The sequence below is a fragment of the Sander lucioperca genome, chromosome 22, assembly GCF_008315115.2.
Source record: "Sander lucioperca isolate FBNREF2018 chromosome 22, SLUC_FBN_1.2, whole genome shotgun sequence".
Lineage (NCBI taxonomy): Eukaryota > Metazoa > Chordata > Actinopteri > Perciformes > Percidae > Sander > Sander lucioperca.
The window spans coordinates 27599517-27614877 of record NC_050194.1 but is presented as its reverse complement, the minus strand read 5'-3'; the positions used below and the strand labels follow the sequence as shown (position 1 = coordinate 27614877).

Below are 15361 nucleotides of genomic sequence, written 5' to 3'. Positions count from 1 at the left end.
TATGGCCGTCTCTATCAACTGCTTTTTTTATTTATTAAGATTATTTTTTGGGCTTTTCCGCCTTTTATTTGATAGGACAGCTAGGTGAGAAAGGGGAGAGAGAGGGGGAGACATGCAGGAAATCGTCACAGGTCAGATCCGAACCCTGGACCTCTGCGTCAAGGCATAAACCTCTCAGTATATGTGCGCCTGCTCTACCCACTGAGCCAACACGGCCACTATCAACTGCTTTTAACATGCTCCGATCACGTGAACAGAAAATTGTGTTGCCTGTATCTTTTCACGGCAACCCTCCATAGAGATTTATCAGCCTACTTTAAGTAACCGTGACAGTAAACATTTATTTTACACTGTTATTATTAATTATGTAATTATGGAACACATAATATATATATATTATGTAAATATGCAACTTTGCAATTAATCCGCGGTTCACATGCATTCCGAATTGTGAGTGTTGATCCGTACAGACAACGGATCAACTATGGTCCGTTACACCTCTATATCTGAGTGTAGGAAACCTGTTGTGTAAAGGTAATTGTTGGTTGTGATTGTTACTAATGATGTTGTAGGGTCCATGTACTGGCAACCAGCAGAGTTTGGCCCATAGTCGACTGTGGGACGCTGTGGTTGGGTTTCTGCATGTCTTTGCTCATATGCAGATGAAATTGTCTCAGGTGAGTTGAAGTCACTATGTGGGGCGTCTGTAGACTAAGATGGTAACAATGTAATCACAGCATCCCCAGTTTCAGTTCAGCCTTGGACCTTTCTCACATCATCTCTCTCTCTATCTCTCTCTCTCTCCCCTTATTTCCTGTCACATTTCCACTGTAAACTATCTAATGTAGACAGAAAAGTGCCCAAATAGTGCCAGCAAACACCTATCCTTACCACCTCAACTGGTGAGACCAGTCACCGTGTGAAGAAACGTCATTTTGGTCACTTGTAAAGCTAAAGCTTAACAGACCAAAGAGTTTACTGAGAGTTAGCAGCCCATCCCACAATCCTGTCACCATCCCCTAAACTCCTCCACCCAGATCTGCAGTTCTCTCTTTCACTGTAATTGAGGGAAACCATATATTAGAATTTCCCCCTTGGTATACGTAAATCTGCATACGCGTTTGCCTTCAGTGTGTGTATATTCAAATTCAAAATTATTTTTTAAGCAAGGGGGATATGATAAACAGTGTTTCCTGGACTTTATAGTAATTCCTCCACATTTACATCAAATATTCATTTTAGAATTCTGAGGTAGTTCTCTCTGAGATGATCAAACAAAGTGTAGATGGTTCGGTCTCTTTTTATCCCCTCAGGACTCCAGTCAGATTGAGTTGCTGAAGGAACTGATGGATCTTCAGAAAGATATGGTGGTCATGCTGCTGTCTATGCTGGAGGGTAGGTTTGCTTTCATGAGTACTTCTGTAGTAAATATTAAAGCTGGAGTGGCATACTGAAAGAGCTGATGGTTGAGGTTGGGTATTGCACGGTTTACTGAAATGTGTTAAATCAGTCTGAGCAGTGTTTGGTAAGTTTGGTTCTACAAATGTTTAATCATCTCTCAAAAAAGGCTTTGAGTGAGTGGACACACATGGCTATTACTGTAAATGGCTTCTACATGTTGCTTCATGCTGGTGATGAGAAAAAAAATTTCATCAAAAATTTATTGGAATAGTTTTTAAATTGGAATCGGTTGGAAAATGTGGTTTTGAATCCGATCATCGGTTCCAAATTTAACAGGCGCAAGTTATGTTTCCGTAGCGGCCACCGTACTTCCAGGCGCTTGTTGTGTTGCAGCCGTGGAGCACAGTAAGCGGCGCTCTAAAGTGTGGCTTTATTTTATGTTGAAAAAGCCTGGTTAAACTGTAAATCATCATTGAATCGAAATAAAAGACAAAATTATCTGTGAAATAAGCATGTGACCCGTTTCAACTCCACCCCTCAATTAATCGAATTTGAGAATCGATAAGAACCAGAATCAAAAGGAAGAATCTGTATTGGAATCAGAATTGCTAAAATCAAAATGATGCCCAACCCTACTCATTTAAGTGCCTGCAGACATATTATACAGTAAAAGATATTGCATTTCAAAGATAAATGAAATGATGACACAAATTTAGCCATTGTTATGCTTTGAATCATCACATTAAAGGGATAGTTTAGCTTTTTTTTAATGGGGTTGTATGATGTACTTATCAAGGGGTCCGACTTTCCACAGTTTACAGAATAAACAAATACAAGAAAATAAAAATGAGTGATTATGACAGAGTCCAGGAAATTCCGTTGAATGTGGAGACAACACGGTACCTTTATATACGAGAGTATACAGAAGGATATGCAGAGGGAGACTGAACGACCAAAAGAGAGAGACAGGAAGCTTCTGTGGAAACTGGAGGAAAGGTCTGATGGCAAGGTAAAGTGGTGAAAATATTCTAAAGAAATTGCATTCCATTGCGTACACTTCAACTGAAATGGATTCTTTTAGGTGGCTGAAATCCGTAGCTGCTGCCTGCGTCCACAGCAGTACATTGCTTAGCTTCCAAGGTGGTACTCCTGTCTGCTTCTCCAAACTGGCGGCGTGCTAACTAACTAACCATCATCAACTGTATACACTGACTATCGATAAGTATCTCATACAATCCTCACTTCAAAAAAGAGGAACTATCCCTTTGAGTAATTCCTTGAAATGTAGCCCACTACTGTACATTGTTCTGGATGGATGTATCTTGTTTGAGAAATGAAACTGGTTCTGCTTAATTAGTGTGGCGGGTCACTGCTCATTCTGTCGACTGTCAGATTGTCATTGTCCTAAGACTAAATGAGCGGTGTCGTAAGCAAACAGGCATAACCCAGTAACACAGAGCTCTGAGAACATTGTCAAGCATCACAGATACTTTGACAGAGGCTTTGTCTCCTGTGGATGGTTACAAATGTGTCACGTTGTGGTTGCAAGAGACCTCCTATATTGTAAATGCGTTGTCTTGTTTGGTAGGTAATGTGGTGAATGGGACCATTGGGAAGCAGATGGTGGATATGTTGGTGGAGTCCTCCAACAATGTGGAGATGATCCTCAAGTTTTTCGACATGTTCCTCAAACTGAAAGACCTGACCTCCTCAGACGCCTTCAAGGAGTATGACCCTGACGGAAAAGGCAAGGCTCTAAAAGCACATTTTCTTTCACCATAGCTGTCATTGGAAAAGCATCTGAATCATTTGAATGTACAACCATTTCCAAAGTGACACGGAGAGAGCTGCAGGTGATTTATAGATGTATGAATGAACTCCCAGGTGTCATCTCCAAGAGGGACTTCCATAAGGCCATGGAGAGCCACAAACACTACACCCAGTCTGAGACCGAGTTCCTGCTCTCATGTGCTGAGACTGATGAGAATGAACTCCTGGACTATGAAGAATTTGTGGAGCGCTTTCATGAGCCAGCCAAGGTAACAGCCTTGATGTTTACAGATCTTTATAAAGTCTTAAAAGGGCCTCAAATTGTCCAAAACTAAGGCCCTCAGTCATCACAATCTGTTATTAAAATCTATTCTTGGAGAATGGTTTCAACATCTCAAAGGGGATTAAGTAGGAGAGCTCTCTTGTTATTTCTATTTCGCTGTCTTCTTCTTCCTTTGTGTTTTCTTTTGCCTTTCCATTTGTTGGACTGGGCTTCTTGATTGGCAGCTCAGTCTGACACTAATGAATCCCTTTGTTTTGTTGGTTTTGGGGAGCATGAAAATGGCTCTACTTGCTTGCATTAGAGCATTAGAGGTGGGATAAGATAGAGTTAGTGTTGAATTAGTTATAATGATCAACTGGGACAGCACCCATTAGGAAAAGATTTACAACATGCTGTAGATTAATTCTATACTGTAACAACTTTTTACTCATTTATTTCACACCTAAACAGTTAAAAAACGCCTCTACATTAGTTGGTGGTGTGCTGGCCAGTTATACTTTTTTTACATTCACTTTGCAAAATTGGGTAAGGCATTAGATTGCAACCTACAAATTATAGTGTAGTAGTTCACATTTACCCCAGAAAAATGGACCCAATGTAACTCTGGTAACATCCTCAAGGGTTGAGGGTTGAGGGTTGTGGGGAATAGTGGGAAACATGCTGAAAAAGGAAACGAAAGAAAAAAACAACACTTTAAACTGTGATTCAAAAGGACATTGGCTTCAATGTGGCGGTTTTGCTGACCAACCTGTCGGAGCACATGCCTCATGACACCCGGCTGCAGACCTTCCTGGAGCTGGCAGATAGCGTCCTCAACTATTTCCAACCCTACCTGGGCCGGATCGAGATCATGGGCAGTGCCAAGCGCATCGAGAGGGTCTACTTTGAGATCAGCGAGTCCAGTCGAACACAGTGGGAGAAACCTCAGGTAAAGATGACACAGCATATAAATCGATAGTATAAAATGTGTCATGTCTAATCACAATATTTTTACATAATCACGGTTTCTTTATTTAACCGCAATTAATTGCTAACATTAGCTAAGGTCCTAAGGGGTATGAATGTTGATGGTAATTGTTGATGTTGTTTGGCTATGCCAAATTGTAATTATATAAGTGCTTAAGCTCTGCTTTTTGTTAGTTGTTGGCACTTTTTGCCAATAGTGATGACTATTTTTTGTACTGTATTTAATTGTATCTGCTTTTTTGTTAATGATCAATGCTTTGTTTTTTATTGATGAGGATACATTTTCTATAGTGAATTTTATGTTTTTAAGAAGAAAAAAATACAATGTTTTTAATAATAAAGAGGCGTGGTTTACTTTATAGGCTGTGTACCTGTGTTATTACATTATCTGGGTCACATAACAGTGTTATAACTAAAAGATGTATTCTGGAATTCATTCAAAAAAATGAAAAAATACATATTTTTAAATTGGACTCAAAGAGACAATTATATTGTTAATCGCAATAATTAGACAATTAATTGTACAGCAAAATTTGGAATTGTTACAGCTCTGTGTCAGTGATTGTCACACCATGTGATTTGGTTAGAGTGTTGAATAGTGACAATAAATCCCCAAATTTCCTCCCAGCTCCTTGTTGTCACTAATATACCTTCTGCCCAGGTCAAAGAATCCAAGCGTCAGTTCATCTTTGATGTGGTGAATGAAGGAGGGGAGAAGGAGAAGATGGAGCTGTTTGTGAATTTCTGTGAGGACACCATCTTTGAAATGCAGCTGGCTGCTCAGATGTCTGACGCCGGCGAGCGCTCAGCGATGAAAGAGGAGAGTGAGCGGGAGAAGCCAGACGAGGAGAACCCTGAGATGGGCTTCTTCTCTGTCACCACTGTCAGCATGGCTCTCTTAGCTCTGCAACACAACGTCATGCTGCTTATAAAGGTGAGAGCGCACACAGCACCAAACACAGCTAACAATCAAAGTGTGTGTATCGGATTATTTCAAAGGTATAGTTGAAATTTATTTTAAATGTGTTTTTGTCTTTTTGTCAAAAGTTGAATAAGACGATTGATACCAATCTCAGGTCTGTGTGTTAGTATTTGGTCAGAGATGCTGCACAAAAGTACTCGGTAGATGGATAAACTGTTGTTCATTAAAGAACGTTCCAGTACATGAATCTAAACCACAAATAGTCATTTTTACATTTCTGTTTTCTGTACAAGTTAAACAAACAGGATACATGTGTTCTTTAGTGATCTCCAGAGCTGTTGGTAGATAAATGGACAAAGCCAGGCTAGCTGTTTTCCCCTTTTGCTATGCTAAGCTAACTAGGCTAACCACATCCTGACTCCAGCCCTGTACGAAACATGCATGAAACTGTCATCCATCCTCTCATCTCACTCTCAAACAGACAGGTAATTAGTGCATATTCCAAAACGTGGTACTATTCCTCTAAAATATTCAGAATTCTAACTTTTTGAAAAAATGTAAATGCACGGGGATATCATATTTCAGAAATACATTGAAGACAGACAAACATGCTTCTAAATGAGAGAAAGGTACAAATTCTAACAACTAATATGCTGTTGTCAGATTGTGTCATTGGGCCTTGATGGGATTCACAGCCAACAGTGACATAGCACCCTGCTGCTCTCTTGTTAATGACACTGTGTAAATGCTGGACATTGACCAGTTCTTGTTATTACTCAACAGTGAGCAGTAGAGCTGTCAATCTTCCTCTATAATACCATTCGAATTCCATTTGATATTTTTTTTAATATTCGAATAATATTCGAATATGTAATGCTCAATTGCAGCCTGTAAAATAATATGTACTACACTACTCAGGCTTATGCATTGTCGATGGCATTACAAGCATGTGGTTGTTGTTACACGTTCCGTCCACTAGAGGGGCTTCCAACATTAGCTGGCCTTGAGGCGACCTGCACACAACTTTGTTTACATTCATTTTCCACCACGAGCACACAGCGACAAACTCTGGAATCAAACATTATCAACAAGTGTATTGAAGTGGCTCTGTTGTAAAGGCTAACAGTGCTCAGTTAGCACAATGACATCATGTTAGAAAGCACAGCCGAAACGTTTTGTCATAAACTAGCTAGGTAAGTAACAAATGATGCTAACGGCATTAATAACTAAGCCAAACAGGGCTGTCACTACTATTTTAGTGATTTATAAGCAACCTGTTTCTTGCAGATTGTCACGTTACTGAGAATACAGCTATTAGAAGGTAATATATAAGTAGAAGCTAACTTTGACAGCTGTAGGGCAGCTAACATTACCTTTAGCTGTCTTCATGAAGCTCCCAGCTACGCTAACGTTACTGTACCTCGCGACGCAGTTAGAAAACAAGAACGAGCTAACATAAGCACTTTGGCTCGGTGGAAGTCGATTTTAAAGTCATGTTAGAACTATTTCCCGTCCTTCTTACGATTTCCAGCCGCAGCCTGGCACGTAACGCTAGCTCTGTAATGTTGTACTAACTTTATCTTAGACCTCACAATGCCTTGTGTTTCTCACTCCCGCTAAGTTATTGTTCATAAGACGTGACATGAGTGACACATGCGGTCAGGCCAAGGCGAGAAGAGGGAGATTAGCTAATGTTAGCCAACATATTTATAAAAAAAAGTCACATTCGAATAGTAATTTCAGCATTCGAATAGTATTGATTTTTTTACTATTCGAATTATATTCGAATTTCGGCATTCGTTCCAACAGCCCTAGTGAGCAGTAGGGCTGGGTATTGTTCAAAATGTATTTTTCAGCTCCTACAACGTGAGCCCAGTCTCTGTGTAATGTAGAGTTTTTTCCCACGTGTCTCTACGACGTGTAATGTTAGACAGCCAATCACAAGCATTATTAGATCTTGGTAGAAGCATGCTGCGTGCTTATTGGCTCACTGACCCTGATGAGATTTACTCCTTAGGTATTGGAATTGGGCATTGAATGACGAGGCATTTTTCGATGCTCGATACTTGGGCATTTTGGTGCCTAAAAAGTATTGAATTCCGTACCCAGCCCTAGCAAGCAGTTGAGTACCACTGAACGGACCATTCATCTCAACTTTTTCTCTCTTTTCAGGTACTGTCCATGAAGAGTTTGAAGAAGCAGATGAAGAAGATAAAGAACATGACCGTGAAGGACATGGTGACCACCCTGGTGTCCTTTAACTGGTCGGTGTTGCTGGGCCTCCTTCTCGTGGCGTTCAGTGTGGCTCGAGGATTTTGCCGAATCTTCTACAACACCTTCATGGGAGGCAATCTGGTGGAGGGGGCCAAGACCATAAAGGTTACTATACATCATTCTAAAGCAATAGAGCAGTGTATCCACAGGTCATTAAAAAAAACTATTTACAGTAGCAGCGGGCGCCTGGATAGCTCACCTGGTTGAGCAGGTGTACCATGTACGAAGGCTCAGTCCTTACGACAGCGGCCGCGGGTTCAGTTCCGACCTGCGGCCCTTTGCTTCATGTCATTCTCCCTCTCTTTCCCGTTTCACGTCTCAAGCTGTACCGTCTAATAAAGGCCTAAAATGCCCTAATTAGCTGTTCCTAAATACCTAACCTGCCTCCACCCCAGGTGTCAGAGCTGCTGGCCAACATGCCTGACCCCACCCAGGATGAGGTGCGGGGTGAAGGGGAGGACAGAGAGAAGAGACCCCCCAAAGAGGACCTGGCTGACCTGGCAGTCAACACCAGTGAGACCGAGCTGCTGTCAGACATTTTTGGCCTAGACTTAAGAAGAGAGGGGGGCCAGTACAAGATCACCCCACATAATCCCAACGCCAGCCTGACCGAACTGCTCAACTCCCCGGTTCCTTCCCCGACCCCCCCAACCCCACCCGCAGCACCCCCACCTGAGCTCAGACGGAGGCACCAGGTGAGTCTAACTCATTTTTAGGGCCAGAGCACCGACAGGTGCAAGAACCCTATTGAAACTGAAGGATGTTATATATATAGATATAATATTATTGTGCTCAATGAATCACATTTTTGAGGGGCATAAGATGCTCAAAACCTCACCAAAATTTGCACAATTGGTCTAACCGGCAATTTCCACTGGATGCGGAACGTCTGCGGAACTTCTCCAGAACGTCGACGGAGTCATTAGGTTTCCATTAAAGTCAGTGTGTGTATTTCCACTGACTGCAGAACGTCTGCGTCCCTACTCCGTCCCAGCTCCGTCAGTCCGCAGTCCTCCGGAGCAGATACACAGAGCTTCTATTTTTGACGGACGCCGGAGAGCTCCGCAGCAATTCAGCACAATTCAGATTGTGCGGGACAGGAAGTCGAGCACAGAAACAAAATAAAACATCCGGTTACTTTTCAAAATAAAATACACCGTGCTCACGGCGGATCATATTTCCCTGCACTACACCTTGGAAACACAGCACAGAGTTGTTTTCCCTCTACTCCTCTGGATGGAAACAAACTGTTGTTGGTTTTGTGGTTCTGTTTATAGAAACTATAATCTATATAACTAATATATCGCGCAAACATACGTGAATTCGTGAGATCTCGTGGTCGGCTGGCCACAGCCGTTACGCAACAAATCCGGACCTGGTGGGTATTGACGGACGGCGGAGCACGCAGCCGTTCCACAGCGGAGCCGGTCCGCAGACGTTCTGCATCCTGTGGAAATCCACGGTTACACATGGATGTGACAAAATGGCTATAAAGCACCCCCTAATTTAAAGCCCCTGATGTTAAATTTGAAGTAGATGAATGAAATTTTGTAAGCACATGTAACATCTCCAGACGTACGAAAAAAGACTCAACAGGAAGTCAGCCTTTTTGAATTCTCTGAGAAGTTTGTCTTAAAATCTCTTTTAAATTATTGACAACTCAATCTGTGTGTGTGTGTGTGTGTGTGTGTGTGTGTGTGTGTGTGTGTGTGTGTGTGTGTGTGTGTGTGTGTGTGTTAATTAGCCATTAGTTTTGCAGGTATTTGTTTATAATATATGATATAGTTTGGGACAAATTAAAATGTTGATCTGATGATGGCACTCGAGGAATAGATTACGAATGTTATTACAATTCCTCAAATTCATGAATGTGTGTACCCAATTCCATGGCAATCCATCCACTATTCGTTGAGATATTTCAGTCTTGACCATTTTTTTTGGCAAATTTAAAGTCCAGAAATAAACGTCCTTAGGTATTCTTTATTAAAGTGCTCATATTCTGCTCATTTTCAGGTTCATAATTGTATTTAGAGGTTGTACCAGAATAGGTTTACATGGTTTAATTTTCAAAAAAACACCATATTTTTGTTGTACTGCACATCGCTGCAGCTCCTCTTTTCACACCTTCAGCTCTCTGTTTTAGCTACAGAGTGAGACCTCTCACTTCTGTTCCATCTTTGTTGGGAGTCGCACATGCTCAGTACCTAGGTAAGGACTACTAGCCAATCAGAAGCAGAGTATGAGGGCGTGCCCTGACAGTACCTAGGTAAGGACTACTAGCCAATCAGAAGCAGAGTATGAGGGCGTGTCATGCTAGCAGCTAGGTGAGCATTATAACGTGTGTTACAAAGTGACCATGTTTGTCTCTGAAGTAAAGGCTGGACTACAATAGAGCTGTTTGGAGCAGTTTGTGAACAGTGTTTTCTGTTGGAGGTGCTAAGTCCCTTTGGGGTGGACTTTGGGCTTTCTCACTTTGTAAACTGTATAATAGTCAACTCTTGTACTCTGCTTCTTTAGGGCTGTGTGGGTGTGGTTAGATCACATTTGACTAACAGTAATTAAACAAACCACCAACTGTCTTCAGATTGTAATTCAAATGTTGCTAGTAGCTATGCTATGCAGCTAAAATACACTCAATTGGCTTGTTTGTGTAATTATATTTTCTGTTTCAGTCGAAGGGCTCTTCCTCAGAGGAGAAGGAAGCAACAGCAGAGACAGAATGTGAACCTGAGAAAACATCAGAGTATGTACACAGTTTTGTTATCTAATCCGATTGCTACAACAGACATTGTTAATATGGTGGCAGACCAAAACACTATGCACTGTTTGCAGGGGCGTTTCTAGGACTTGAGGAGGTTCAGGGCTTAGCCCGGACCCATTTAAATAAACTGAATGCAATGCAAAACGGTGATTTGCATGCCCAGCTTGTTAATAGCCAGTGTATGTTCATTTTAGCTTCCAGTTTGTAGATGTAAGTTAGATGGCACCAACGTTTGGCCTAATCATAACTGGCCTGGCAACCCAAAGGCCAAGGTTTTGTTTCCAGATCTGTGTGATGACTTATGATGTGGGGGGGTCTAGGGGACCACCCCCAGAATATTTTGAGCATTAAACACTTCATTTCCTGCATTCTGGTGAATTTCTACCTTTTTCTGAATCAATATGCTGGAAATATCTTTATGTAAAGGGAAACAGATTACAATCCAAATATAAAAACATAATGGAATATATTGCAATAAGGCTCTTAGACATTCTGTATTGCTTTCAACTATTTATTCTCCTTTGGATCAACTTTTCTAATTCTATCTGAGTCAGCACACATGTAGTCTATAGGCATCATTTACTCTTCCCTTCTCTTTTGCATCTTTTGTTGAGGAAGTAACCTCCTTAAATGTGCATATGACAATTATTCACCTCAATGATACATTATTCATTTTAATGTATTAATAAACCCCTGGACTGTAATAAGATTTCTGCTCATGTCCAAAACTTTGTGCACATTCAAAATATAACTATAAGATTTGGAGGAGTCGTGATATTTTGAGAAAAATAAAGTGATAATAGGCTATTACAAGAATAAAGTCACAATATTTCAGAAAATAATCTACATGCACCATAGCCTGCTGTGCATTACGTGATTGCTCTGCTGATACGGTAGATCTCAGACCTTCTGACAGACACAGAGCCCCGTTTGGGTCTCTGGTCTCTGAATGAGACAAAGTTTAGGGAAGTGGCTGAACGCTGCTCTACATCGGAGGTGGAAAACCAAAACTACGGCAGAAATACACGGAGCAAAAAAGTGACACATCTGCCGCAGCATGTTGACAGCAGAGCGCGTCCATAAACCTGAAGCTGCACAGCTTTTTACAGCGAGAGTGGACACTAAGTAATGCACAGGTCTGCTCAACTTTTCAAAATACATTCAGGGCTACACTCAAAACATTCCGCGTCTGACTGTATGGACAGTGCAGATGTGAAAGTTTACAGCTATGAAACCACAGGTACAGAAGAGTTATATTACCATACACTACCTGAGTATTTTGACCAAAAACTCAAGATCCACTTAGTGGCTTTTTTTCCAGAGCTTTCCAACACATTCCACGGTCTTCCTTGGCAAACAGAGATACCTCAGTTGACAGAAGTTGCATACATGGGATGCGGTTGAAAGTTTCAGGAAAAAGCTAGTAAGTGAACCTTGAGTCAAGAATTTGTCAAAAGCAAATGTGTTTAGTAGGTAGTCCAAACATATTTAATATTCATTTTTACATGTTGAATACTTCTGACCACTTTCAATGTTTGCAACATCTTATCTGATATTATCCTATCTTTTTAGAGGAAACATGGCAATCAATGGTAATATGTTCAGTTACAAAAAGTGACATGCAATATGAAATGTACACACATTTACAATTTAGCCTGGTTTATAGACCATTATTTTTATTACTTAGCCTGTCCATTCACTTAGCCCTCTAAATGAAAACACAGTGAAGCAGTATTGTATTGTTAGCTGTGTGTAAGTGTAAATTGTTGTGTGATTGTAGGGGTGGACATGTAGAGAAACAAGAGAAACAACAGAAGAATGAGAAGATCAAGCCAAAAGTGAGAAGGCATCACACCTCAAAGTCTGATGAACCGGATCTGCATGAGTCTGCCTTCTTGAAGAAGATCATAGCCTACCAGAGGAAGCTACTGGTACAGGACACCTTTCTATCCTTTTGTTTCAGCAGTGATGGTCACCTCTCTCTGAAAACTTTCAGTCCAGCTGGAAACACATTCACACCGTTTCTGCAGCAGCTGGTTACATGTAGTGTCGACAGTAAACATGAGGAGGAGAGTTCAGATGCTAAAGGGCTTGTTAAAAAAAAGTCTGTTGTAAAATAATACCTGTATGCCAATGTGAACATTGTAATCCCTCCTCCTGTTCATACTGGCCAGACAGGGATTCATACCTAATGTGATACCAAAATCCATAGTCCTCGTTCTGTATAAAAATGTATTCTATAGCTGAGCTGAATCTAATGTGAGGTTTAGCTGTCTGAGTTACACATGTCTTCTAAAGTTACATCATTTTTAGGACTAAATGTCCTCTTTGTTTTACAACTCCTCCACTGCAGCTCAGCACAGGAAACAACAAAGAGAGAAATGTCAAACTGAAAAAGCTGTACCTTTGAAAGACACCCACTTAATTTGTCTAACTCAGACAGCTGAAGCCCCATATTAACTTCCTATAATTCAAGAAGTAATTTTTTACACCGAACGAGGACTCTGGATTGTGTTCCCCACTGCCTACTGTTGATAGACAATACTCACATGCAGTTGAAGCAGCTGATTTATTTAGGAGTTTTGTTGGAAGTCCAACATCAAGTGCTCAGTCTGGAAGATCTAGAAAGACATTACTAGCTCTTCTCTCTGTCTCCCCTGCAGAACTACTTTGCCAGGAACTTCTACAACATGAGGATGCTAGCGCTGTTTGTTGCATTTGCAATCAATTTCATCCTCCTATTCTATAAGGTAATGATATAGCAGAGATGTTATCGAGTATAAGACGGAAACCTTACTTCTTCACAACCTTCTTTCTTTGTACCACATGGAGAAAGAGAACTAACGGCACATTCAGACCAACAAGCACAGCAGTAAGACACTGCTCCTTGCAGTCAATAGCAGTGACTATTGTGCTTACAATAGTCACTTCTTTTTTCTTCCTGTGAAGCCAACGAGTGGAAATACAGACAGCGCCACTCTATTGTTCTCAAATCCTAAAATCCTGTCAACCATTCTGTCAGCAGGAGTCAAGCATTCTGCTGCCTCCTACAGTCTACAGTCACCAAATTTTGAACTTAATTCCCCACTAACCGTTGCCGTGGCTTTGCCGTAAGGTGGCAGCAAGGGCACCAAATAAAACCCGTGACATCTGTGTAACTCTGGTTTGTTCTCGTTTGAGGTATGAATGTATAACTGTAGAAAGTTATCAAGGCTGTAATATTTTCTCCTATATCAATGCTTGCGAGGTACAACTAAACAGTGAAATTAGCCCAAATGGTGCAGTGAAAACATGCCTGTGTAGCGTAATAATAGCAAGTATTAACAACTAATAATCAATAAGCACTCAAAATATATGAAAATAACTAATCACTCAAAATGATGCATCATAAACACATTGGTTTTGAGAAGTTGTTGCTCATAGTAATGGACCCACAGAGAACTGTCACCCAACTCTGCAGTTCTACAGAGCTTGTTAGAACCTTCCAGCTCACTGTTTTACAGCCCACAACGCTACTGTTTTGGTTTGGTTTCACTGTTCCCATCAGCGTTGTTTCCAGGCAGCTGTCAGTGAAAAAGCTCCATAAACCCACTGTACACTACCTCCTCAGCAACAAACAGACAGACTAAGTTAGACACTTGCCGGGGAACATAGTGGATCATTTAGCAGCTACAGATCCAGATATTTCCCTCAGGAGCTGACTGAGACCAAACCAGAGCTAAACAAGAGTAAATATTGGACTTGTTTTGGTGGTCAGAAACACGACTCTAAATGAATGATAATGTTCCTTGACGTCTGCTGGACGTGTAAATATCAGTTTTATATGATGATAATATTTCACATGTAGTGCTTACAGCTTGCTCCACTGCCTCCAAGTGGACAAAAAAAATCAATTAAGGTTTAGTTTAGGGGTTGGACACAATATAACTGCACAATGTAATGCAGCACAAAATATGGGCAAAAATCTTAAAAATTACAATTAACTCCACCTGGACTCCACTCTCAACAAAACAGAACATCAAAAGCTTTAAAAAGTTGTATATGTTGGATCACTTTACAGACACATTCTGACTCCCATCGCGTAAAATACAGATGCTTGGCCAGGTGCCTTTGGCGTTGTTATTGACACTAAAAGTCTCCTTTGGCGTCATATCTAAACGTGCTTGGTCGGACATTTGCATTTACTGTCGTCTTGTTTTATTCTTACAGGCCCCGCTGGATTTCGACATTTAAACGACTAATGTATTGTCCCTTCCAGGTTTCTACATCCTCATCTGTGGTTGAAGAAAGGGAAGTGGTGTACACCAGCAGCCAGGCACACAGCAGCGTTCAGTGGGATCCACTGGGAGGAGAAGCCATGGAGACAAAGGAGGAGGTGATGGACGAGGCTGGGGAGCCCCTGAAGCCCGTCACAGTCCGTTTTGTCCTGGAGGAGAGCACTGGATACATGGAGCCCATGTTACGGATCCTGGCTGTCATGCACACTGTCATCTCCTTTTTCTGCATCATTGGATACTACTGTCTCAAGGCAGGATGCAGCAATTATCATTAAAACCTATATCAGTTAAATCCTAACACATCATTTCAGTCAGTCATTTTCTCAGATATTTCCAACACAAGGATTTGAATTTTCTGAAATCAAGTAACACTCATTATTATTTACTGTGTGTGTGTGTGTGTGTGTGTGTGTGTGTGTGTGTGTGTGTGTGTGTGTGTGTGTGTAGGTGCCACTGGTGATCTTTAAGCGTGAAAAGGAGGTGGCTAGGAAGCTGGAATTTGATGGCCTTTATATCACAGAACAACCATCTGAGGATGACATCAAAGGACAGTGGGACAGACTGGTAATCAACACGCAGTGAGTAGACCCTGTGTGTGTGTGTGTGTGTGTGTGTGTGTGTGTGTGTGTGTATTTGTGAGCTTGTAGTTTGTGTAGTTCAACATCCATTGAAATGCGCCTCATTCAGTTCAATATTATGCATCGCTT

General features: G+C 41.2%; 1 protein-coding gene across 10 annotated transcripts in view; it reads left to right on the top strand.

Moving 5' to 3' along the window:
* ryr2a (ryanodine receptor 2a (cardiac)) overlaps positions 1–15361 on the top strand; it is a 239497-nt gene that overhangs the window by 203780 nt on the left and 20356 nt on the right. For all 10 annotated transcript variants that reach the window (XM_031323968.2, XM_031323970.2, XM_031323967.2 and 7 more), the window contains 13 exons: positions 573–677; positions 1314–1395; positions 2990–3148; positions 3286–3440; positions 4167–4382; positions 5082–5354; positions 7515–7721; positions 8012–8311; positions 10289–10359; positions 12158–12308; positions 13041–13127; positions 14636–14905; positions 15102–15232. In XM_031323968.2, the coding sequence (XP_031179828.1) occupies positions 573–677; positions 1314–1395; positions 2990–3148; positions 3286–3440; positions 4167–4382; positions 5082–5354; positions 7515–7721; positions 8012–8311; positions 10289–10359; positions 12158–12308; positions 13041–13127; positions 14636–14905; positions 15102–15232 (2207 nt within the window). The remainder of the gene's footprint in view (positions 1–572; positions 678–1313; positions 1396–2989; positions 3149–3285; positions 3441–4166; positions 4383–5081; positions 5355–7514; positions 7722–8011; positions 8312–10288; positions 10360–12157; positions 12309–13040; positions 13128–14635; positions 14906–15101; positions 15233–15361) is intronic.